Source organism: Erinaceus europaeus, chromosome 8 (assembly GCF_950295315.1).
Source record: "Erinaceus europaeus chromosome 8, mEriEur2.1, whole genome shotgun sequence".
Classification (NCBI taxonomy): domain Eukaryota; kingdom Metazoa; phylum Chordata; class Mammalia; order Eulipotyphla; family Erinaceidae; genus Erinaceus; species Erinaceus europaeus.
This window is the reverse complement of record NC_080169.1, coordinates 75,875,368-75,898,469: the sequence shown is the minus strand read 5'-3', so window position 1 is coordinate 75,898,469 and position 23,102 is coordinate 75,875,368. Positions and strand designations below refer to the sequence as shown.

The 23,102-nt window shown below is 38.6% G+C and overlaps 2 protein-coding genes across 3 annotated transcripts in view; one reads left to right on the top strand and one right to left on the bottom strand.

The window, feature by feature from the left end:
* Nucleotides 1-1,193: 1,193 nt before the first annotated feature.
* Nucleotides 1,194-18,451, bottom strand: DUS4L (dihydrouridine synthase 4 like). Its single transcript, XM_060196400.1, is given in 10 exon segments — nucleotides 1,194-3,373; nucleotides 4,850-5,076; nucleotides 6,430-6,552; nucleotides 7,979-8,096; nucleotides 11,370-11,491; nucleotides 13,352-13,433; nucleotides 13,436-13,477; nucleotides 15,208-15,292; nucleotides 15,837-15,912; nucleotides 18,316-18,451. Coding segments are annotated over 7 exon segments (951 nt in total). The 5' UTR covers nucleotides 13,467-13,477; nucleotides 15,208-15,292; nucleotides 15,837-15,912; nucleotides 18,316-18,451; the 3' UTR covers nucleotides 1,194-3,125.
* A 23-nt stretch (nucleotides 18,452-18,474) lies between these two features.
* Nucleotides 18,475-23,102, top strand: part of COG5 (component of oligomeric golgi complex 5) — a 237,610-nt gene continuing 232,982 nt past the window's right edge. Inside the window, exon 1 of one of the 2 annotated variants that reach the window (XM_007528314.3) lies at nucleotides 18,475-18,666. In XM_007528314.3, the coding sequence (XP_007528376.2) occupies nucleotides 18,498-18,666 (169 nt within the window). In that variant the 5' untranslated portion in view covers nucleotides 18,475-18,497. Of the gene's footprint in view, nucleotides 18,667-20,785; nucleotides 20,867-23,102 lie in introns of those variants that run through there. The other variant, XM_060196396.1, reaches the window with a different exon arrangement.

Genomic DNA, 23,102 nt, shown 5'->3' with positions numbered 1-23,102 from the left:
GCGCTTGGCTGTCTGGGAGCGGAGGGAAGCGTGTGTGTGTGTGTGGGGGGGGGGGGGAAGGTGTAGGGGTGGTGGCATTTCCTATGGTGGCTCTTGTTGGGAGGGGTGGGGGTTGCAGAACTTTGGGGTACTGTAATCTTAGTCTTGGGAACCACTGTTCACCAATTAAAAAAACAAAACAAAACTTAACCTCTTTCTTATTCGTTCTTTTTTAGATGGTAGACATGGTTTCTTTGTCCGAATTTTGGATGTTTACTAGAAAGGTCAGGACAGAGTGGTTGTGCAGCATTTAGTGTTAAAACACGACCACATATCACCATTAATGTTAGTGAACTTAAAATGGATCAGTCTTAGATGTTAGAGCAAAAACCATAATAAAAGAAGATAACCACAAGGACATCACCAGAACATGATACAACAGTCTTTCTGTAAGTTTTGGCCCATGAATTGGGAAGAGGCACACTTTAGCAGATTAACTAGTGAAAAAGGAAAACAAAAAATTTATGGGTTTACTTTTTGAGCCATTGTTTTTAAGGTTTAACAAAATTCTTGAATGTTGACAACATCCAAAATCCGAACATAAACTCTATTTCCCCCACAATTATTATAATTTTTTTGGCATTAAGCAATGAAGAATATAAAAAACACATTTAAGTTGGTACTTTTTCTTAATTTTATCACTTTTTTTTTTACTTTTTTAAATCAAGCATATTGAAAATTTGTCTTTCTTTTCACACTAGTTCCTTTGAAAGGCTCTATACCTCAATACTAGAGTAATTCAGTTAACTGCAAAATATGAAATGAAAACAAGGACTTGATTATTATTTTATAGAAAACAGCAGAGAGACCACAGCACAGAAGCTTCCTTTGGTGAGGTAAACGCCTTGCTGAAACCTGAGTTTAGCACATGGCAAAACAGCTCACTATTCAAGTGAGCTATTTCACTAGCCCAAAACCTTTAAAATGTTAATTGAAAAAGTGCAGTATGTGTATAAATATATGACAACACAGAGCTTATATTATACTAAATGAGTTCATTTAGTAAGCCCAAACTCTTGAATTTGTCAGTTTTGGATAATGGCCTGAGTCCTCACTGCGATAGCGCCGCTGGTTAAGCGCACGTGGGGCAAAACCTTAAGGATAATTGCCTCCTAACATTTTTCAGGTGTGTAATGAGTTGTGGAACTGGTAAGAACAGTTGTGGAACCGTTTTATTTTAACCTAAGATAATTCTTGCAGTGGTACTTTTAACACCTACAAAATTCTACTAGTAACATACTTAAACATGGAATTTTAAAATTATCAACTACCTTGGGAGCATGAAAAAAATATCACTAAAAACATGTATGAAAATTAGATTTTAAATAAAAGATAAACCTTGTTACTATTCTTTAAAAAAGGTTTTAGCTATATAATATATATTACAGCACAATAATATAACGCTACTTTAGCTATAAAATCACCTCAAGATAAACTACCAAAATTTTAATTGCTTGAGATCTGGGGAGACTAAAATGAATTTTCATCACATTAGGCACAAATATTATTATCCAAATTCTCAGTCTTGTAAGGATCTAACAATCTTGAAATATAAATGAAATGGCATTTCAATAGTTTCATGGAATCTTAAATCATAGAAGACATCATATTCAAGTGGAAAAAGAGAATATCAAGGTAAAGAAAGAGTTACTAACCAAACTGGGAGGAGAGAAGCCCCAGATAACAAGAGACCTTGAGAAAGTACCGCCCCCCCGCCCCCAGCCACACACAGAGTCATTCTCTCTCTCTGGTGTATCTTAACCTGACAGGACATGAAGCTTCTAAGTCCTGAGACTAAACTTTCCCAGACACAGCTATGCAAGAAAAGATCAAAGTAGCAAAATAGTAACTAAGGCAACCAGACCCTGAACAATAGGTATAGGTCCCACCTCTTAACCTTGTAGCCTTGCTTCTGAGAGAATGCTTTCTGCTCTTAGCCCTGCAGCCCCCTATATAAGCTGTACTGTCTCTTTGCCCTGTGCACAGAATTTCTTAAGATCACAAGCTTTTTCTCTTTTTCTGTGGACCTTAATAAAGTTCCTTCTTGTTGAGTCCACTGGTTGGCTCCCATTCTTGAACCTGCAACAGTATCTTATTAAGTTCATTCAAATACAGTCTAAAACAAATAACTTGAGATGTATAATTCAATTATGAAGTTAGGTTTGATTTTCCAGAATATGTCTACATTTTAGAGAATAAAAAACCACACACGTGTGTGTTTACTGAGAAAGGGAGAGACAGACCAGATATAGATAACACTGTACAGCTCTGCTTCCAGTTTCCTTGGTGATATCTTTAGTTCTTTAATGGTTCCATGTGGCCTCAAGGCTGGATTGGAACCCAGGACCTCAGAAATGGTCAAGTTTATGTTTTACTGAGTAAGCAGCTATCTACCAGCCCTTCACTGTGAACTTTTAATCTAAACCAGAAGTGCATTCTGTGCAGAATTTATTGCTTCCCTTTTAAATTTATTTTTGATAGAGACAAACTGAGGAGGGGGATGTAGAGACAGGGAGACCACTGTAGCACTATTTCACCATTCATGAAGCTTTCCCCTGCAGGTGGGAACTTGAGACTTGAACAAAGGTCACTGTTCATGGTAACATGTGCACTGAACCAGATGCACTACCACCTTTTAATTCAACAGATTTGGAATTCGTTCTACTACATTTCTCTATATTCATTAAAAACAACCTTCATGTTAACTTATGGATACTATAAGCCATGTTTGTTTTTTTTTTAATACTAAAATCAAGTTTTATTTTAAAATGTTAAAAACATGATTTCTTTAGGGAAATTCTCACATTATAAAAAGAAAATTCATATAGTATTTAAAGCAGTTTTTGTCAAAGTCTGGAGCTACAATAATGGTAATCTTTGAACCACCTGGAGTCTTTATTACAACTAAATTTTGGTGGTCACCCTAAGTATATACTGAATCAGAATCTCTGAGGATGGGTCATATGGTTTGTAAAAATGCTCCCACGGAAGGGAGCTATTGCTCTAAAGGAAAAACCAAAATGTGACCTGAATGGTTTCATTGTTGGTATAAATGAGCATATATTAAAACAGCTTAGAAAGTACAGCTAAACTTCATAATGGTCTGAGAGGTAATCTAAGACTGCTGATGTACTTGATAAAGCATTAAATATTCTTTTTTCCTGTCTTGAAGTTAACTTTTCCATCATGTACATTAAGTGTTGATGAAAACACATAAAAGGAGTTCCAAGTTCAAGAGCAATGTCAATCCAGTCCCAGATGCAGGTCAGTGGGGTTTCCTCATATCCAGCAAACATAGCTGGGTTTGCTAGGAGTCCTCTAGCAACCATCACACCTGTAAATTAAAGCACATATATTTTCTCATACAGAGGGCACTTGTTGTTACCTCAAAACACAAGACAAAAAAGCAAAACTCATGGTGACAAAGTCAGACTCAATAAAACAAACTGAGAACATTAACACAATAAAGTACTATTAAAGGTCACACAATGCCCTTATGTAATTCTATTTAAGTCAATTAGGCAACTATTTTGATACTTTTTGTTCAGTCAAGAAAGTTTAGATACACATACAGGCATTATTTATCTTTGAAATACTTTTATATCAAACAATTTATCTATAGCCTTTCTTTTCTTAAAAATATTTATTTGGGAGTCGGGCGGTGGCGCAGTGGATTAAGCGCACGTGGCGCAAAGCGCAGGGACCGGCTTAAGGATCCCGGTTCGAGCCCCCGGCTCCCCACCTGCAGGGGAGTCGCTTCACAGGCGGTGAAGCAGGTCTGCAGGTGTCTATCTTTCTCTCCCCCTCTCTCTCTGTCTTCCCCTCCTCTCTCCATTTCTCTCTGTCCTATCCACAACAAAGCAACGTCAACAATGGCAATAACCGCAACGAGGCTGCAACAACTAGGGCAACAAAAAGGGGAAAAAATGGCCTCCAGGAGCGGTGGATTCATGGTGCAGGCACCGAGCCCAGCAATAACCCTGGAGGAAAAAAAAAATTATTTATTCCCTTTTGTTGCCCTTGTTGGATAGGATAGAGAGAAATGGAGAGAGAAGAGGAAGACGGGGAGAGAAAGATAGACACCTGCAGACCTGCTTCACCACTTGTGAGGTGACTCCCCTGCAGGTGGGGCCCCAGGGGCTCGAACCAGGATCCTTGCGATGGTCCTTGCACTTTGCACCATCTGCGCTTAACCCACTGCACTACCACCTTACTCCCCCTTCTTCTTTTTTTAAAGGGTAAATCCACATGGTTGCAAATCTGGTTCACTTAAATTCTTCCACCTACCAATAGGTAATAAAGGGTTCAGTATGCTAACAATTTACAAGAATAATGAAGTGGTGTTATGCTCTGTTCTAGATGTGCTTTATATTACTAATAAACTATCTGGAAGATTCTTAACTGGTCATTCAACTGGATTTTATGGTGACAGAAATGCAACTGAATTAATTTACTCACACTAGTAGCTAGGTAGTTGGCATAGTGGTAGAGCTTTGAGCTTCAAAGCATGAGGTTCCAGGTTCCACCTCTTGTACCACATATGCCAGAGTATTTATCTGGCCGCTTTCACTCCCCTCTCTCTGTCTCTATTTCAATCTAGTGGAATAAATCTCTAAAATAATTTATCATGACTAAAATAATTTTTTTGTAAAGTAGATGAGTTAATTTTTTAAAATAAATTGCTTAACTTAGATTAATACAAGAGGAAAATATGGCTTCACATGAAAGAAAAAATAATGATCACATTTACTTTACTTTTCTACACCTAGACTTTTTTGTTAAAAGACAGAAAACTGAACTTCTTTCTTACCATCTGCCCCAGTAGTATGCCACACATTTTCTGCTTCTTTTAAGCTCCTAATGTCCCCATTAGCAATCACAGGTATAGACATATTTTCTTTAATTATTTTAATGGCATCATAGTGAACTGGGTTATGTCTTTCTTCAGTAGTTCTTCCATGAACCGTAATCCAGGAAACTCCTGTTGCTTCAGCTTTTCGACAAAGATCTACAGTTCTTGTAAGGTCACCATGGATCCTATAATTTCAAAATTTTATCTGTCTCTTTATAGCAAACAAACTGTAACATAATTAAAGTAATATAGTAAGACTAAATAAAATATCTCAATTGATACATTACTTGGTTAGCTTTGTTATAGTTTATTATCTGTTCATGCCACTACCAGTAAGGTTTTGTTCAGGAAGTAAATTTAGCTATTTCAATTCACCAAGCAGGTTATTTAAAAAATGTTGGCTAATTTAATTTTGATGAATTTTCTTTCATTGTAAAATTTAGTGCCAATATTACTTTATACTTATTGTACCAGGAATGTTTCTTAGCAGAAACTAAATAATGAATGAAAAAAGGAAAGATTTCATTGGATAAAAAATTTTAATAATTGGGAGTCAGGTGGTAGCACAGCGGGTTAAGTGCACGTGGCACAAAACACAAGCACCGGCGTAAGGATCCCGGTTTGAGCCCCCAGCTCCCCACCTGCAGGGGAATCGCTTCACAAGCGGTGAAGCAGGTCTGCAGGTGTCCATCTTTCTCTCCCCGTCTTTCCCTCCTCTCTCCATTTCTCTGTCCTATCTGACAACAACGACACCAATAATAACTGCAACAATAAAACAACATGGACAATAAAAATAAATATATATATATACATATAAATTTTAATAATAAAGGCGAGCTTTGGGGCTGGGTGGTGGTGTACCTGATTGAATGCATACATTATACCCAGATTCAAGCTCCCAGTCCCCACCTGCAGAGAGAAAGCTTTGCAAGTGGTGAAGCAGGGCTACAGGTGTCTCTCTAGTCTCTTTCTCTCTGTCTCCCCTTCCCTCTCAATTTCTGGCTGTCTCTATCCAATACATAAAGATAATAATAAAAATTAAAAAAGAGAGCTTTATTATTTGCTTAAAAATAAAAAATTATTCAGTTATAAATAAAATCACAGTATATATTCACTTACTAAACACTGTGTTTCAATGTCTTCATAAATTAATTGTAATTCTATATATTCCAATAATTCCATATATTGATTATAATTATTTATAATGAGGCAGTGTGGCATGAACCCAGAGCCTCAGACATGCCGAGCTGGCTCCCAGTTCATCTTTTATTCTCTCTCTGCACGTATGTAATCATAAATGCAAGAGAAGATGGAAATCAAAGCACCACTCCACTATACATGGAGTTCCCCTGATGTTCTTATGCAGTAGGTAATAGAATCCAGGGCATGATGCATGTATGTACTCTATCTACTGAGCCACTTAGCTGAAATGAATAATTTACTAGGCATAAATACTTTCATGCTGTCAGATAACAGACATATTCTTTATTTCTTAAGTAACGAACTACTTTGTTAGTGGATTAAAATAATATATTTACCTTATTTTAATGGATACTGAAAATCCAGGGTCTTCCACTTGATTTCTTACTTGTTTCACCATATCTTGAACTAAGTCTGGCTTGTTTATTAAGCAAGCTCCATAACCTTCTGCCATTGCCCACCTTTATAAAGCAAACACAGGTAAAGTGTAAAGAATTCAAAGAAAAAGATAATTCTGGGTCAGTGAAATAGCTTACTTAGATAGTGTACTGCTTTGACATGTTCAATCCCAGCTTTCAGCTGGCCCCCACCTAATTCAAAGAAGGGTTTCAATTAGGCTGTAGTCTCTCTTATTCATTCTCTTTGCCTCTCTCTTGCTATCTAAAATAAAAAAATAAATAAATAAATAAAAAGTAAAGATAAGATATAATTCTGAAAACACAGTGAGTTCATTTATTTGTATCTTTAGAAATCTGGAATGGAATCACATTTTAAAAACTCACAGACCTAACACTTCTAAGTGAATCACTTAGAGATTAGGAAAATATGTTCCCAGGTCAAAAGTACTTAGAGAAAAATGATTTTCAGTGGCAGCTGAGAAAATTAAATTAAAATGCACTCACCCAAAAACAGTTTTAAGTATTTGTAGTTAACTGTAATTAGTTAAAATATTTTAAATTCCAAATTTGATGTCTATTGTACATAACAAGGTTTTATTAGTCTTAATAATAAAAAAATTGGCTTAAGCATTCCAACACTACCATACAGCTTAACTTTCCTAATGAGTATACAAATATGCCTAATCTGATTTGGATTATTCTGTGCCTAAAGCCTTGATTTTATTCTCTGGACACATTTGAAGTTACTGACAGATAAGTACAGTGCCAGCAAGTAAGAATATTACTGTCAAATTTAGTACATTCTTTTAAAAAATATTTATTCTTTATTGTTGCCCTTGTTTTATTGTTGTAGTTATTATTGTTGTCGTCGTTGCATAGGACAGAGAGAAATGGAGAGAGGAGGGGAAGACAGAGGGGGAGAGAAAGATATACACCTGCAGATTTGCTTCACCACTTGTGAAGTGACTCCTCTGCAGATGGGGACCTGGGGGCTTGACGCTACTGCCCGATTCCCAGTACATTCTATCAATATCTAGTTACTTAGACTAAACCAAAACAAATAATTTGTGGTATAGGAAAAAACAGAAGACAACTATAATAAGGTGTTACTATAAAGTAGATTAGGAGAAAACAAAGAAATCATCTCCCAAATCACAGAATCATAGTTTTAGAGCTAGATAGTCTGGCAGTAAAGAAAAAAAAATTTCTAGAAACAGAGCCTTACATAACGAATTATGACTAAAGCATAAGGCAGATACATATAAAAACTAGTGATGAGGTAAAACAAAATGTAATAAAGGTCTACATATTGTTTTAATAATCTTTCCTCAATATTATCTTTTTTCTCGTGATTTCAATTTAGTACTAGATATTTGAACTCTATTTTGCCTAATCTTTAAGTTTTGGAAAACTAGAAAGATGGTTTACCATGTTCACATAGATTTTTCCTAATCTTTTTGAAAATTCTTCCAACTTCATTGAGCTTTACCTCTGCGGGCAACCACAGTTAATGTCTATTCCACTTGCATAAGGGCAGACTATTCGAGCAGCATCAGATAAAAGTGTTGCATCATTAGCCGCAAACTGGACAATCAATGGGCAATCACCTGATAAAATGAATACCTTCATGTTAAAATTCACAGAAACACATGCATATACAATATCAAACTTCAGTATCTGCAGAGGGTAAACTAACAGCTATTTTTTTTTAGCCTAACAAGCATCTGTCAAACAAGATAGGGTTAAACTAACTAAGTATTTTAACTTAAAAGCAATTTATACTCAGTACACATTCAAACAGCAAAATTTTTAATAGGAAGTACAAAACTTCTATCCAGACTCTTTTCTTATAAGTTAGAATTAGTGTATTACATTTTGAAAGCATTTTATGTCTACCTGTAATGAACACTGTAGTAAACATGACGACCATTCCATGTTACTGTGCCTACTGCTTTTTTTCCCCCTTGATATATATATAGGAACTACATTTAGACCTGGTTTTTTTTTTTTTTTTTTTTTTAAAAATGGGACTTTTTAGTCTCTTTTCCACTGTATAGAAGGGTTATACAGTGTACTTCCCCCCCTTTTAGTTGCCCATCAATGTTGTAGTTATTATTATTGTTGTTATTGCTGTCATTGTTGTTGGATAGGAGAGAAATGGAGAGAGGAGGGGAAGACAGAGAGGGGAGAGAGAAAGATAGACACCTGCAGACCTGCTTCACTGCCCGTGAAGTGATCCCCCTGCAGGTGGAGAGCTAGGGGCTAGAACCTGGATCAGTATGCTGGTCCTTGCGCTTTGTGCCATGTGTGCTTAACCCGCTGCACTACTGCCCGGCCCCCTACAGTGTACTCTTGCATTGTATGGTTAAGCATAAGACATTTTGATAGATACACCAAAGCTATTTTACAAGAGTACAGAGTAAAATTTGTGTCCTCACAGCTTATTCTACATTGTACAGCCAAATAGTGTATGTATTTGTGGGTTCTCTACATATCCTCTATACATTTTTTTGTTCTTAAAATAAGTAGTGCCATAGAATAAACCAAAGCTTTACACATGAGTGATACCGGTAAATGAAGTCCTAGACCAAATTTTCTAGTCTCTACTTTCTTTTAGAGAGACAAAAGACAAGAGAGACACTGTAGCACCATTCCACCACCCATGGAACTGCCCTAGTGTCCTCCAATGTGTTGTCATGTAGTGTTAGGACCTTACATGTAACTGGGCAACTCTGAATATTTTTCTATGTGTAACTTTTTCCTTTATTGCCTTAAAAAAAAGAGAAGCAAAAACATTAGCTCTTACATAATAAACATTTCATTTTTCCTAGTTTTGAGAAGTCTTTGAGTCAACTCTAACACCCCCCCTTTCTTATGTATATAAACTTGGTTTTTTTTTGGTTTTTTTTTTACACCAGAGCACTGCTCAGCTCTGGCTTTTGATGGTGCAGGGGACTGAACTTGTGACTTTGGAGTCTCAGGCATGAGAGTCACTTTGCATAACCATTATGCTATCTACCTTTGCTCACAAGTTTAAGTTTTAATATAACTGTGTTATAAGAACTTCTTTAGGCTTTAAAAAAGTTGTTTTTCTTCTTTGGATTACTGCTATAAATTCTGGATATGTATGTTTTAGTTGTTCTAAACTAAAATGATTATTTGTCAAAATGCAGATTTCTAGGCATCAACTTGCTCCACTGATTCAAATCTTGTTTACAAGATTGTCATAAGATAGGAGAATTTCAGTTTGCTGAGGATATAGGGTGCTTTCTCTTTTGTTACTCAAGAATTACAGAATTCTAATTTCTAAAACATTTCTTCATCTAGTCATTCAGTGCAATGCAGTGCTAGATGCTGGGGTCAAAATCAGTAAGAAATAGGCCTTCAGCAAACCTTAATCAAGTGGAACAGACATATAAAAAGTAGGACTAAGCATTAAAAATAAAAAGAAAGCCTTCACTAAAGACTTTGAAAGGTCAAGAATGAAGAAGGACCAGGAAGGCTGCTTGGCCACAAACTTTGAGAGCTGGAATAAGAAGCAAACTGTCATTTGTCAGAGGCAGGCAGGGGTCTGGGGGGTAGAAGCAAGGCTGAGGATAGACTAGAAAACAAACATATTTAGGAAACTGAAATACTTTTGCATTTTCGAAGAACAGAGTCAGTGTGCTGGAAAGAAGATGATAGAAGGTTAATTTGCAGGAGATATACACAGAGGGCAAATAGTGAATTACTTCATACATTACCAGAGGAGCTGAAATTTTACTCTTTATGTTAGTAGTTCTCTACCTTGTGAGAGTTCAGAATCACCAGCAAGATTTTCTAAAACATAGCTTTGTACTACATACTTCAGGTTTCTTTTTCAGTAGGTCTGGGATAGAACCCGGGGGAATTTCCATCTCTCTCTCTCTCTCTCTCTCTCTCTCTAACTCCCTCCCTCCCTCCATCTTTTTTAGATAAAGAGGTAGAAATACAGAGTGAGTGGAAGAGACCACAGCACTGAAGCTTCCCTGAATGCAGTGGGGGTCATGCTCACACTTTGGTCACACACAAGGCAAAGCAACACACTATTCAAGTGAGCTATTGATATTTCGCAGGCCCAGGATTTCTATTTTTAACAAGTTTCTAGATTTTGTTGATAGTGCTGGTCTGGAGAAATGATACATTTAAGAACTACTGTTATAGGCAAGAGAAGCTTTTGAAGCTTAAGGAAGGAAGGGCTATGATAAAATAATTTTAGAAAGGCTGATTTAGGTTTGTAGGGTAGGTTCAAATGGAACAAAACTAGAGGCAGTCAAGTATAATCTACCTATTAAGGTGAGGATGATATGGAAGGTTGTTGATTGATAATAATTATATTTTAACGAACTAAGGGGTAAAAGCATGTTGAAAACCCTACTTGTTAAAAATATAAAATATGGACTGGGTGGTGGTACACTCAGTTGAGTGCACTTTACAGTGTGCAAGGACCTGGGTTCAAGCTCCCTAGTTCCCACCTATGGTGGAGAAGCTTCACAGTTGTTGAATTAAGTACTGCAGGTGCCTCTCTTTTCCTGTCTACCCCTTCCACCTTGGTTTCTCTCTGTCTCTAATAAATGAAATATTAAAAAAAAACCCAAAATATTTCAAGAAAAATAAATAAAATATTCAAATTGTGCTGTTTCCGGTTGAAATAAAAAAAATACTTATTTATTTATTAGAAAAGTAGGAGGAGAGAGAAAGAACTAGATATCACTACATCACTCTGGTACATGTGCTGCCAGGGACTGAACTCAGGACCCCATGTTTGAGAGTCCAGTGCTTTATCCACTGTACCATTTCTCGAACCAATCTTCCTTTGTTTTTTAAATTTAAAAAGTTAGTAACATTTGGGATTCACATACCTTGGTTTGTGGTAAATTCACTATTTCTGGCTTTTATAGATCTGACAAAATCAGCAGCAACTATCATTGGTGTATAGCACAGGTCACAACCATATTTTCGTACGAGTGTCCTAAAAGCCAACCTGTCACATAAAAACTTCAATTAGACAGTTAGGAAAATTTTGCCTATGGAAAGACAGAATTGATGTTTTCCCCTGTCCCTTGATGTTCAGATTAACTAAAAATGCTGAATATTATATACAAAACAAAGAAAAATCTGAAAAGTGAGACAAGAAGACAGGCTAGTGACATGATGATGATAAGTTTCCCACTTTTTTTGGTCCCTCAAATATTCCAGAAATGGATCTGAAGAAGCTGACAACCTGGAAATACTAAGAATCTCTTTTCTCTAACACTGGATCAATCAACTGCCAAATCAATCAACTACCAGAGGAAAACTATGAACTCTACAAGCAAATGTTGAGCAAAAGTTACACCTTTCCAAGGCTGTAACAAATTTCTTCAAAAACAACTTCACTGTAGTGTCAAAGAGAACCAGATAGGAAGGAAGCTGACTATAATCCCAGCTGGATAGTAACAAGATCCCCTTGAGCAGTACCAGCAGAGAACATATTTGGTAGGTTGGATTTTCATACCTATCCAGCAGTAGTGAAGCATGCTTCTCCACCAGTGATAGTAGTACTTTCACTTTATGCTTTATGAAGAGGCAGTATTTTTATGACTGTCCAGCAATTTTCAGGGCACCCATCCATCCCATAGGGAGGTAGATATCTCACTCCTATAGTAGTAATCAAGAGCCCCCTGCTCCCAGGATATCACATTTTGACTGAAAGGGCAACCTGGCCAATTTTTTTTGCCACCAGGGTTATTGCTGGGGCTCAGTGCCAGCAAATCCATCAGTCCTGGTAGCCATCTTTTTTTCCTTTCTATTTTATTTGATAGGAAAAAGAGAAATGGGGGGGGGATAGAGAGGGAGACCTGATTCACTGCCGATGAAGTGTTGTCCCCTGCAATGTGGGGAATAGGGGCTCGAACCCAGGTCCTTGTGCATGGTGATGTGTATGCTTAACCAGGTGCACTACTGCCCAACCCCTGGAAACCTGGACTTCTACGATCATTTGACAGTAGTAAGATTGTACTTTCTTATTCATCTCCTGCTATAGTGGCTTTAAAAAAAAGGCTATTATAACAGAATGTTCAATATTAAGAATCAGAATAATGGGAGTCGGGTTTAGCATTGCGGGTTAAGCGCATGTGGCAAGAAGCACAAGGACCAGCATAAGGATTCTGGTTAGAGCCCCAGGCTCCCCAAGGTCTTGATTCTCAGTACTACATATAAGGGGACAGTTCTCTGGTCTGTCTGTCATAAAAATAAACAAAAGTACTATCTAGATTACATAGAGAGTTTTAAAAACTCAATAGTAAACAAAAATTTAACAACAAAAAAACCTCAAAAAATCTAACTTGTTTATTTACTGCTGAAGCTCAATGCCTCCACAACCCAAATGCTCCCTAGACTAATTTTTATTATTTAGTTAGTTTTATAAAGTGCAAAGCAGAGAAAGATATCAAGGGAAAGAGAGAAGGGGAGACACTACAGCACAGTTTATGAAACTTTCCCTCTGCAGGTGCTTCCATTTGGTGGTCTGGGGCTTGAACCCAGAATCTGCAAGATAATGTGTGTGCTTCACCATGTAAGCCTCTTGCTGGTCCTAATTTACAAATAAGTGGGTGAAGGACTTGAGTAGACATCTCTTCAAAAAAGACAAACAAATGCCTAGTCGCAAACATTATCATTTTTATAGATCTACAGAGGTTGCTTATTCATAGTCACAGGTATTGTCAGGGACATGATAACTCTACAACTGAGGCCCAAATAAAGATCCCAAAGTTAGGTGTTTGAGGTTAATATGTGGCAGGGTGCCTTGCATCAAAGCTAGGGCATAAAAAGACAATAAAATCTTAGCTCATTAACCACTTACTTTGAATAGCGAACCATTGGGGCACAGATTTTTACCATCTGCCCAGAATGAAACATTTCTATTGGATCTTTTTTCTTTTGTGACATATTGTGATTTGAATGCAGTCACTCTTCATGAATTTCAAATCTGAAAAACACATTAGGTTTGCATGGAGAAAAGATACTTTCAATGGATGACTTTGCACCAGTCTAATAATTTCTTTTACTTATTTTTCATTAAGCATACTTATTTAGACATCTTACTAGTATATTAAGGGTGCCACAGAATTTTGTTTCTGTTTTAGTCACTGATACTTTCAAGTATTATAAATTGTACCAACTATATTCTATATAAATTCCACTTAAGCATATCAAACAATATAGTTTTAAACTCTATAATTCACTCACAGACCTGCCACTTTTTGCTCAAAACAATAAGTGCTTCATGTGTGCAAATCATAATAGTTTAAAAAATATTTTATTTACTTATTTATTCACTTATTAGATAGACAGAAGAAATCAGGATGGAAGGGGGAGAGAGAGAGGGAAAGAAAACAACACCTGCATCACTGCTTCACCACTTGCAAAGCTTCCCTGGCACAGGTGGGGACCAGGGGATTAAACCTGGGTCCTATCTCACTATAATACGTGCAATCATCCTGGTTCCAAAATCATAATTTTCTAACTATAACATCTTAATACTTTTAAATTTTTCAGCAATGAAAATTATACATATATTAACGACAGAGTTATGGAGAGACAAGAGCACTGTTTAACTCTGGCTTATGGTAGTGCTCAGGATTGAACCTGGGACCTCAGAGTCTCAGGTATGAAAGTCTTTTACATAACTATCATGCTATTTCCCCAGTCCAACAATAAAATTTAGAGTTACTAATCTATTTCTTTAATGAGAATTTAGGACTATTTTTAGAGATCTATTTTATGAGAGTCAGAGAATAAGACTGGAACACTGCTCAGCTCTGGCCAGGGGATGAACCTGGGACCTTGAGCATCTAGGTCCTGTGCTCTAATACTGATCTATTTTCCTGGCCCAGAAATTCATAGAGAAGTAGAGCAATCCTCATGTTTCTTTTCACTTGTGTGTGAATAATAACATGAGTACCAGATTATTGTACAAACTGCACTGTCTTTCCTTGTATTGTAGTTATAACTCAGAATTTTAGCAGGATAATTAAATGGTCAGATTTCTGATCTAGAAAGAGGAGGTAAAGAAAATATGCTGAGGCCTGATCCCCTACCCTCACAGAAAGAACTTATCACCTTGAAACAGACTGAAGAGGATGTGCTGGGATCAAGCAGACTCCTCACTCAGACCAGAAAAACTTATCTAACTCCTGCCTTCACCAAACACATCTGATCATAAATATCCCTGAATAGATAATTAATCAAGACCACCAACTCTTCTCATGCCAGAAATATCCTGAGCCAAGATGTTATACAAGGCCCACCAGCCCCTTCCACTGAGGGCTCCTCAGCTCCCTTTGGCTGCGCTCTCGATTCCAGGCCAGGGTTCCTAAGGTGTCAAATTCTCCCCGGCTACCACATTAAAACTTTCCTTTTGAGAGTCGGGCAGTAGTGTAGCGGGTTAAGCGCATGTGGTGCAAAGCCCAAGGATCAGCGTGAAGATCCCAGTTCCAGGCCCGGGCTCCCCACCTGCAGGGGAGTCGCTTCACAGGTGAAGTAGGTCTGTAAGTGTCTATCTTTCTGTCTTTCCCTCCTCTCTCCATTTCTCTTTGTCCTATCCACAATGATGACATCAATAACAACAATAATAACTACAACAACAATAAAAAACAGCAAGGGCAACAAAAGGGAAAATAAATATTTAAAAAAAAAAACTTTCCTTTGTCTACACACCTGACTCCTTGCCTTATTTGTGTCTCATATTGGCAAATATCAGGAGAGGTCTGCCAGTCATGTGCAATGAGTTTTCAACCTGAGCCTCAAGATAGAAAAAGCAAATACATTTAAGAATAGTACATTTAGAAGTAAAAGACACAGTTGGGGAGATTGCATAATGGTTATTATGTAAATGGATCTTTTGCCTGAAGCTTTGAGGTCTCAAGTTCAATCCTTCACACCATCCACCATACTCCTGAGCTGAGCAGTGCTTTATTTATTTATTTTAATGGGCTCTCTCATTAAAATAAATAAAATGATAAAAAAGAAATAAAAATAATATTGAGAATATATTTACGAAGTAGAAATCCTTGGTGATGGCAAATGCTAATTAATACAAAGAAATTTTAGGATGATGAGCACACTGTTTTTAGAGACTTGGATGAATGGCAATTTCAATAAATGACCTATAAAACCAGGAGGAGGAGTAGATTTTGGTAGAGAAGCCAGTTTTGTGACACTGAATTTGAGGTGCTCATGGGATTGCCAGGTTACAGATATAGTGCTCAGAAAAAAAGAGATTTATTTACATAGTACGAAGCACAAAGACCTGCTCAGGGATCCTGGTTCAGACCCTGGCTCCCTACCCACAGGGGTGTTGCTTCACAAGTGGTGAGGCAGGTCTTCGGGTGTCTTTCTCTCAGCTTCCTCTATTTCTCTGTCCTATCAAAAAAAAAAAAAAAAGAGATTCAGAATCTGGAACCTTTAAAATTTCAGTTGAAGCTGTCTTACATCTTGCAAGATTTGCTCCTTAGGAGCATCAGCATTTAAACAAACAAACAAAACAAAGGTTATGCAAAAGACTTTTTTTTTTTTTTTTTTTTGTCTCCTGGGTTATTACTGGGGCTCTGGGATGCATTGGATCGACCTTTTCGTGGTGCATCCCGTGAGTACCCATTCATTGGGGAAACTGACGATCCTTCCTAGCGGACTGAATCCACATGGATCCCAGTCACTTTCAAAGCCAGCAACAAGCAGCTCCTGACAGCTTTCAACCTGACGCTGTTGACTGGCTATGGAAGAAGGGCAAACGCTAGAAGAAGAACTGGGGCTCTGTACCTGCACCACGAATCCACTGCTCCTGCAGGCCATTTTATTCCATTTTTGTTGCCCTTGTTGTTATTATTGTTATTGTTGGACAGAACAGAAAGAAATAGAGGAGGGGAAGACAAAGAGAAAGATAGATGCCTGTGGACCTGTTTCACTGTTTGTGAAGCAACACCCCTGCAGGTGGAGAGCCCGGGCTGGAACGGGGGTACTTGCACTGGCCCTTGTGCTTTACCATGTGTGCTTAACCTGCTGTGCTACCACCCGACCCTTAAAAAGGCTTTCATGCATGAGGGAGCTGGGTTGTTGCTTAGAATGATTTGGGGGATCTTTTAATCCCAGACCAGTAAGATGTATATTTATTTATTTACTTATTTATTCCCTTTTGTTGCCCTTGTTGTTTTATTGTTGTAGTTATTATTGTTGTCGTTGTTGGATAAGACAGAGAGAAATGGAGAGAGAAGGGAAAGACAAAGAGGGGAAGAGAAAGATAGACACCTGCAGACCTGCTTCACCACTTGTGAAGCGACTCCCCCGTAGGAGAGGAGCCGGGGGTTCTAACACGGATCCTTACTCAGGTCCTTGTGCCACCTGCGCTTAACCCGCTTAACCCGCTGTGCTACAGCCCGACTCCCGAGTCACTGGATTTAAGTAGCTAAATTCTCCTGGTGATTTCAGTATGCAGTAAAGCTTAGGGAGTAAATAAATTCATACAGCCCAAAGCACATGATACAAATGTTCATTTATAAATGAGTTATTGTTTTGCCTGTCAGCTCCTTTAGAAAAGGGATGAAGTCTTATGGTTGTAACCTCATGCTTGTATGTATACTATATGCTCAAAACTTTTCACTGAGTGAATTAACATGTTTTTCTAAAATCTCCCAATGTAAAAATGAAGTAAACAAAAAACATTTATATAAACATTATATTTCAAAGACAATGCTTAAGAGAACTAACATTCAGGGTCAGGAGAAAGTATAACCAGTAGAACACACACTTCATCATGTGTGATTACTGGGTTGGAGAGCCCACATACCACATGGGAACTCCTGCATCTGGAAATTTTCATCAGCGGTGGATTTGGTGCTATGGTGTTTCTCTTTCTCTCTGCCTCAATCTCCCTCCTGCCTCTCAACTAATATCTTAAAAAAAAAAAAAGGCGCTGGAAGTGGTGAATTGTGTAAGTCATGGGGCCCACCAACAACTTTGGTGTTAAATAAAACTCAAATTATTAAAATAAAATTTTTGTATTATTTATAATTAAACCCAGTTAGCTTGAGCACACAGCCCTTGCCAGTTTGTGTTAACTACATTCAAAACAATCAAGCCTATTCACACCAAAATTGAGATTAATCAGTTATATTAGGGACAAACTTTTTGCAAGATGCAGAGGACCAAATTTGCTCACCGGAATTCTTTTGAATATTAAATGTGATTAGAAAGTATTCAGAACAGAGTTTGGCATATAGTATTTGGCAAATACTACTATTGCACCTTGAGAATCACGTAGTTTGGAACTGGGAAAAATTGGTGACCTGTGTACACTGAAGACAAAATATGAGGTCATTTGACTTTACAACTACAATACCGTTAACTTCGATACGTAAAACCTATCAGTTTATAAGAAAATATGTTGTTGCCTAGCACGTGGCTGAAAATGAGAGGAAAAGTTGGAGAGCATTAGTAACACAATCCCATGGTGGGGAGTGCACACCCCAATTGTCCTTCCCTGGTTCAGTCTTCTTTCTTCACTGACTCTTTCGGCTCTACTTAATTCTCTCCACTGTGTACTTCCGGTAACTTTCCTTCCCAAGTTTTTCCCGTTTATCTACACCCCAGGGTTTCCCGTTTATCTTCACCCCAACTAAGCGAGTGATGACAGAAGCAGCTGGCAAACTACTCATTCCCTCCAGCTGTGTCGGAACATGAGCGAAGCTCCCAGAAACCTCCGCTTTCCCTCTAGGTTTCGGCCCCAGCTTTAGCTTAATTACTTGCAATAGAGATAAACGCTGTGGCTACCTTCCAGCACGCTTCTTCCCTTCGGCCAGTTCCAGGGGCGCGCTAGGAAACCGTGGAAGACGACTGTCCTTAGACGTCAGTCCACTCACCAGACAGAAGCAACTTCCTCTCCAGCCCGTAGTGGCAATGGACTTTGAATAGTCCCACCAGGATGCCCGGGATCCCGGAGCTGGGCGGAACGGATGGCGCGGGAATTATGCGTCACCATCTGGGCGGGGTGGAGCTGCGCTGACGTCATCACCCCGGCACCTGCCAACATGGAAGGTGGCGGCGCTAGCGTTGTTGTCGGGGCCCAACGAGCTGTAGGCTCTGGAGCGGCTGCGGCGACAGTCCGGGAGCTTCTGCAGGACGGTAAGGATTCGGGGTCTGGCTCCGTTGGGGAGCTGAGGAGCTGCCTTGCTTCACAACTGGGCCCGGGTGGTGTGCTCAACCCTTCGTTTTGCAGAAAGTTTTCCGGTCTCTACGTGACCACTCCCCTCTGCCCGCCCCCCTTAAAGGCTGGATGCTGGTTTTACCAACTTGTTTCCTTAGAGTCTTGCCCTCTTCTCTTCTTGGGCACAACTGGTCTCTTACTGCTTCTCTCTTTATCGACTTCGCTCTTGGGGGCGGGAGGTAACCCTGGTGCCCCCGGATCCCACACCCACTGAATCATATTGCAACCATCAGCTGCTGTAATTCTTGAGGAAAGGGTGAAACGTTTTATCCTACCAAATAACAGATAAAATCCTTAATAAAAGAGGGCAACATTGTTTAGCAGTTAGGACTATCCCGTTAACAGAAGATTACACAGGTGCGTCTCCCCTTCTCTCCGCGTGCTCCTTTGCTTTTCATACAGTTGTTTATCCTTATCCATACTTAGAGGGAAGGTTTGGGGCATTCATTATTTATGCTGGTATTAGCTATATGTGTTGAATATAGCAGCCATGTTGATAGACGATTAATTTTGAACAGAAGGCAAAAATTAGAATATAGTGCATTTCAGAAACACGTTAAGTTGTGTAGAATTGTAGTTACATTAAAGTGACATGTCCCAAGTCGCTTCTTCTTCTTCTAGCGTTTGCCCTTCTTCCGAAGCCAGTCAACAGGTCAGGTTGAAAGCTGTCAGGAGCTGCTTGTTGCTGGCTTTGAAAGTGACTGGGATCCATGTGGATTCAGTCGGCTAGGAAGGATCGTCAGTTTCCCCAATGAATGGGTACTCACGGGATGCACCACGAGAAGGTCGATCCAATGCATCCCTCCCAAGTCGCTTATCCTTCAGAATAAAGTTCACCTTCCCAAGACCCTTCCTAATTCTTTTTCACCCAGTCACCATCACGTTCTACTTTGTATTAATTTGTATGCTTGCCTTAATCTTTTCAACTGTGTTGCGGAGACTCCCCCCTTTTGGTGGGTGGGGAATGAAACCAGGCTCTCAGTGAATGCTAAGGCACTTCCTCTACCTGGAGGAATCATCTCCAGGCACCAGCATCTCTTTATGGTCTACGTTGTTGCTCACAGTATCTTGCACACAGTAGGTGCAGATTAAGTGTTTTTTAATTATCACAGTAAGAAACATAACCACACATTTTTAGGCCAAAGTATAATGGGTTATATGTGAATGAATACAAATGCCAAACTACTCTCTGATGGCTGCATATTTTATTATTGCCCTTAATTACTTGCTTTCATCTGCAAAATTATTTTTTAAATTTTATTTATAAAAAGGAAACACTGACAAAAACCATAGGATAAGAGGGGTACAATTCCACACAGTCCCCACCACCAGAACTCTGTATCCCATCCCTTTCCCTGATAGCTTTCTTATTCTTTATCCCTCTTGGAGTATGGACCCAGGATCATTAGATGCAGAAGGTGGAAGGTCTGGCTTCTGTAATTACTTCTACGCAGGACATAGGCATTGGCAGGTCAGTCCATATACCTGGCCTTTAACCAAATTTTTGCCTTTAGATACACGTGCAACTCTGACCCTCAAATATTTTGTCATTTATATTGGGAAAACAAATTTGTAGTACTATAAAGATAGTATTTATAAAGATATAAATTTGTAGTACTATAAAGATACTACTATTAATAATAGAATTGTGTACACAGGAGGATGATAACAGAGTATTTAGGAGAGTGTCAGGCAAGACTTAAGTTCTATTTACACTTCAAAACTGACTAAACTGTGTTGAAGAAATGGAAGAAACAATGCCATATGTGGTATTTGTATATCTCCATATGCATTCTAAGAATCTTAAGTTTTGGAGAGTAAATAGCCTGCAAGTTTGCCTTTGTACTTTTCCCTTCCTTCCTTCCTTCCTTCCTTCTTTTTTTTTTTTTTTTTTTGCCTCCAGGGTTATTGCTGGGGGTTCAGTGCCAGCACTATGAATCCACTGCTCCTGGAGGCCATTTTTACCAATTTGTTGTCCTTGTTGTAGTTGTTATTGTTGTTGTAATAGCTGTTGTTGTTCGATAGGATAGAGAAATCGAGGAGGGGAAGACAGAGAAGAGGAGAGAAAGATAGACACCTGCAGACCTGCTTCACAGCTTGAGAAGCGACCCCCTGCAGGTCGGGAGCTGGGGGCTCAAACCAGGATCCTTAGGCTGGTCCTTGCGCTTTGTGTCATGCAAGCTTAACCTGCTTTGCTACTGCATAGCTCCCACCTTTGTACTTTTCTATTAAATATATATATATATATATATATATATATAAACGAATGGGGGCTAAGGGCGGTAGTGCACTGGATTAAACGCACAAGGACCCAAGCAAAGATCCTGGTTCCAGCCCCCAGCTTGCCATCTGCAAGGGGGTGTCACTTCCTAAGCGGTGAAGCAGATCTGCAGGTATTTTTCACTCCCTGCTTCCCCTCCTTTCTCAGTTTCTCTCTGTTCTAGTCAATAAAAAGTGGAAAAATAACCTCCAGGAGCAGTGGATTCATACTGCAGGCATGGAGCTCCAGCGATAACCCTTGGGGGCAAAATAAATAAATAAACAAAAGAAAAAAAAGAAGAAAATGAGAGTATACTGTCTTGCAGGACAATAGTTGTTTCTGGTACAATTTCACATTTTCCCGAAACATATGTGAGTGTACTTTACCCATCTATCTCCCTCCACCATAGGACATACTACGAATCTCTACATAAACCCCTCACCACTTTCATATTAGTATCTTCAGATTTGTTGGCATATATAGAACAAGGATTTAATTAATGTTCCACCAGTGCTTTCATTTTCTTTGTTTTATAAGTCTCACATATGAGTGAGAGCATCTGATATTTATCTTTTCTTTTTTCTGGTTTATTTCACTTTAACAAAATCCTCTCCATTCCCATCCATCCATGTTGTAGTAAAAGACAAGGTCTAAAAAAAAAAAAAAAAAAAGAAACAAAGACAAGGCCACTGTCTCATATTTTCTTATAGCTGAGTAATAATTCTACTGGGTATATTTACCACAACTTCCCTTATGCATTCCTCTGCCATTGGGCACTTGGGTTGGGGAGCTTTTAAAATAAATATTTATTTATTTATTCATTCATGTTGCTACCAGGGTTTTTGCTCCGGCTGAGTGCTTACATGATAAATCCACCACTGCTAGTGTCCTTTTTTTTTTGTGTGTGTCCTTTTTTTTTAATAGAAAAATTGAGAAAGATGGGGGAGATAGGGAGAGAGAGACAGTTGCAGCATCACTTCACTACTTGTGAAGTTTCCCCCTGCAGATGGGTACAGAGGATTTGAGCCTGGGTCCTTATCCTCGGTAATGGTGTGCTCTACCAGCTGCACCCTCTTTTTTTTTTTTTTTTTTTGCTTAAGATTTATTTTTATGAGAGAGACAGGTATAGGGACACTAAAGCATTGCTTAACTCCAGCATGTGGGAACTTGAGACCTCATTCATGCAAGTCTGTGCTGTAGTGGAATGCTATCACCTATCATTCTTTATTATTCTGCCATTAATACACATAAATACTCCTTAAAAATGTTCTATTTGGGAGTCGGGCGGTAGCACAGTGTGTTAAGTGCAGGTGGTGCGAAGCTCAAGGACCAGCGTAAGAATCATGGTTGGAGCCCCAGGCTCCCCACCTGTAGGGGAGTCGCTTCACAATCGGTGAAGCAGGTCTGCAGGTGTCTTTCTCTTCCCCTCTCTGTTTTCCCCTCCTCTCTCCATTTCTCACTGTCCTATCTGACAAAGATGACAACAATAATAACTACAACAATAAAACAAAAAGGACAACAAAAGAGAATAAATAAATAAATATTTTTAAAGTATTATTTATAAACTGGGTAGAAATAGAGAAAGTGAGAGGGAAAGGAGATAAAGAGTGGTACCTGCAACATTGCTTTACTATTCAGTTTTTCTCCTGCAGGTAGGGACTGGAGGCTTGAACCCAGGTACTTGTGCATTGTATACAATGTGTGCTTAACCTCATTTGCCACTGCCAGGCCCCCATAAGTACTCTTGTGCCCTAGATACTCTGAAATCAGTATTGCCCTTTCTCAAGCTATGTTTTTCATTGCTGCCTCTAAATCTTCCTTCTTAGAATGACCTTCTCCAGTTGTGTGCCTGGCAGGAGCACTGATGAAATAAAAAGAAAGGTGGTGTTTATAATTAAGGTCAATTAGCAGTTCCCTTCTTCATTCAACTACATCAAGAATATGAACCTTTGCTTTAGTAGAGTGATAATTCCAGTTAACATATAGAATGGTTAATTTATCCAATATCAATTACCTTTCATGCAGCAAGCATTATTTAAGCTGTGGGGATGTGGTAAACAAAAGAAAAGACTATCTTTACATAGCTTATATTTT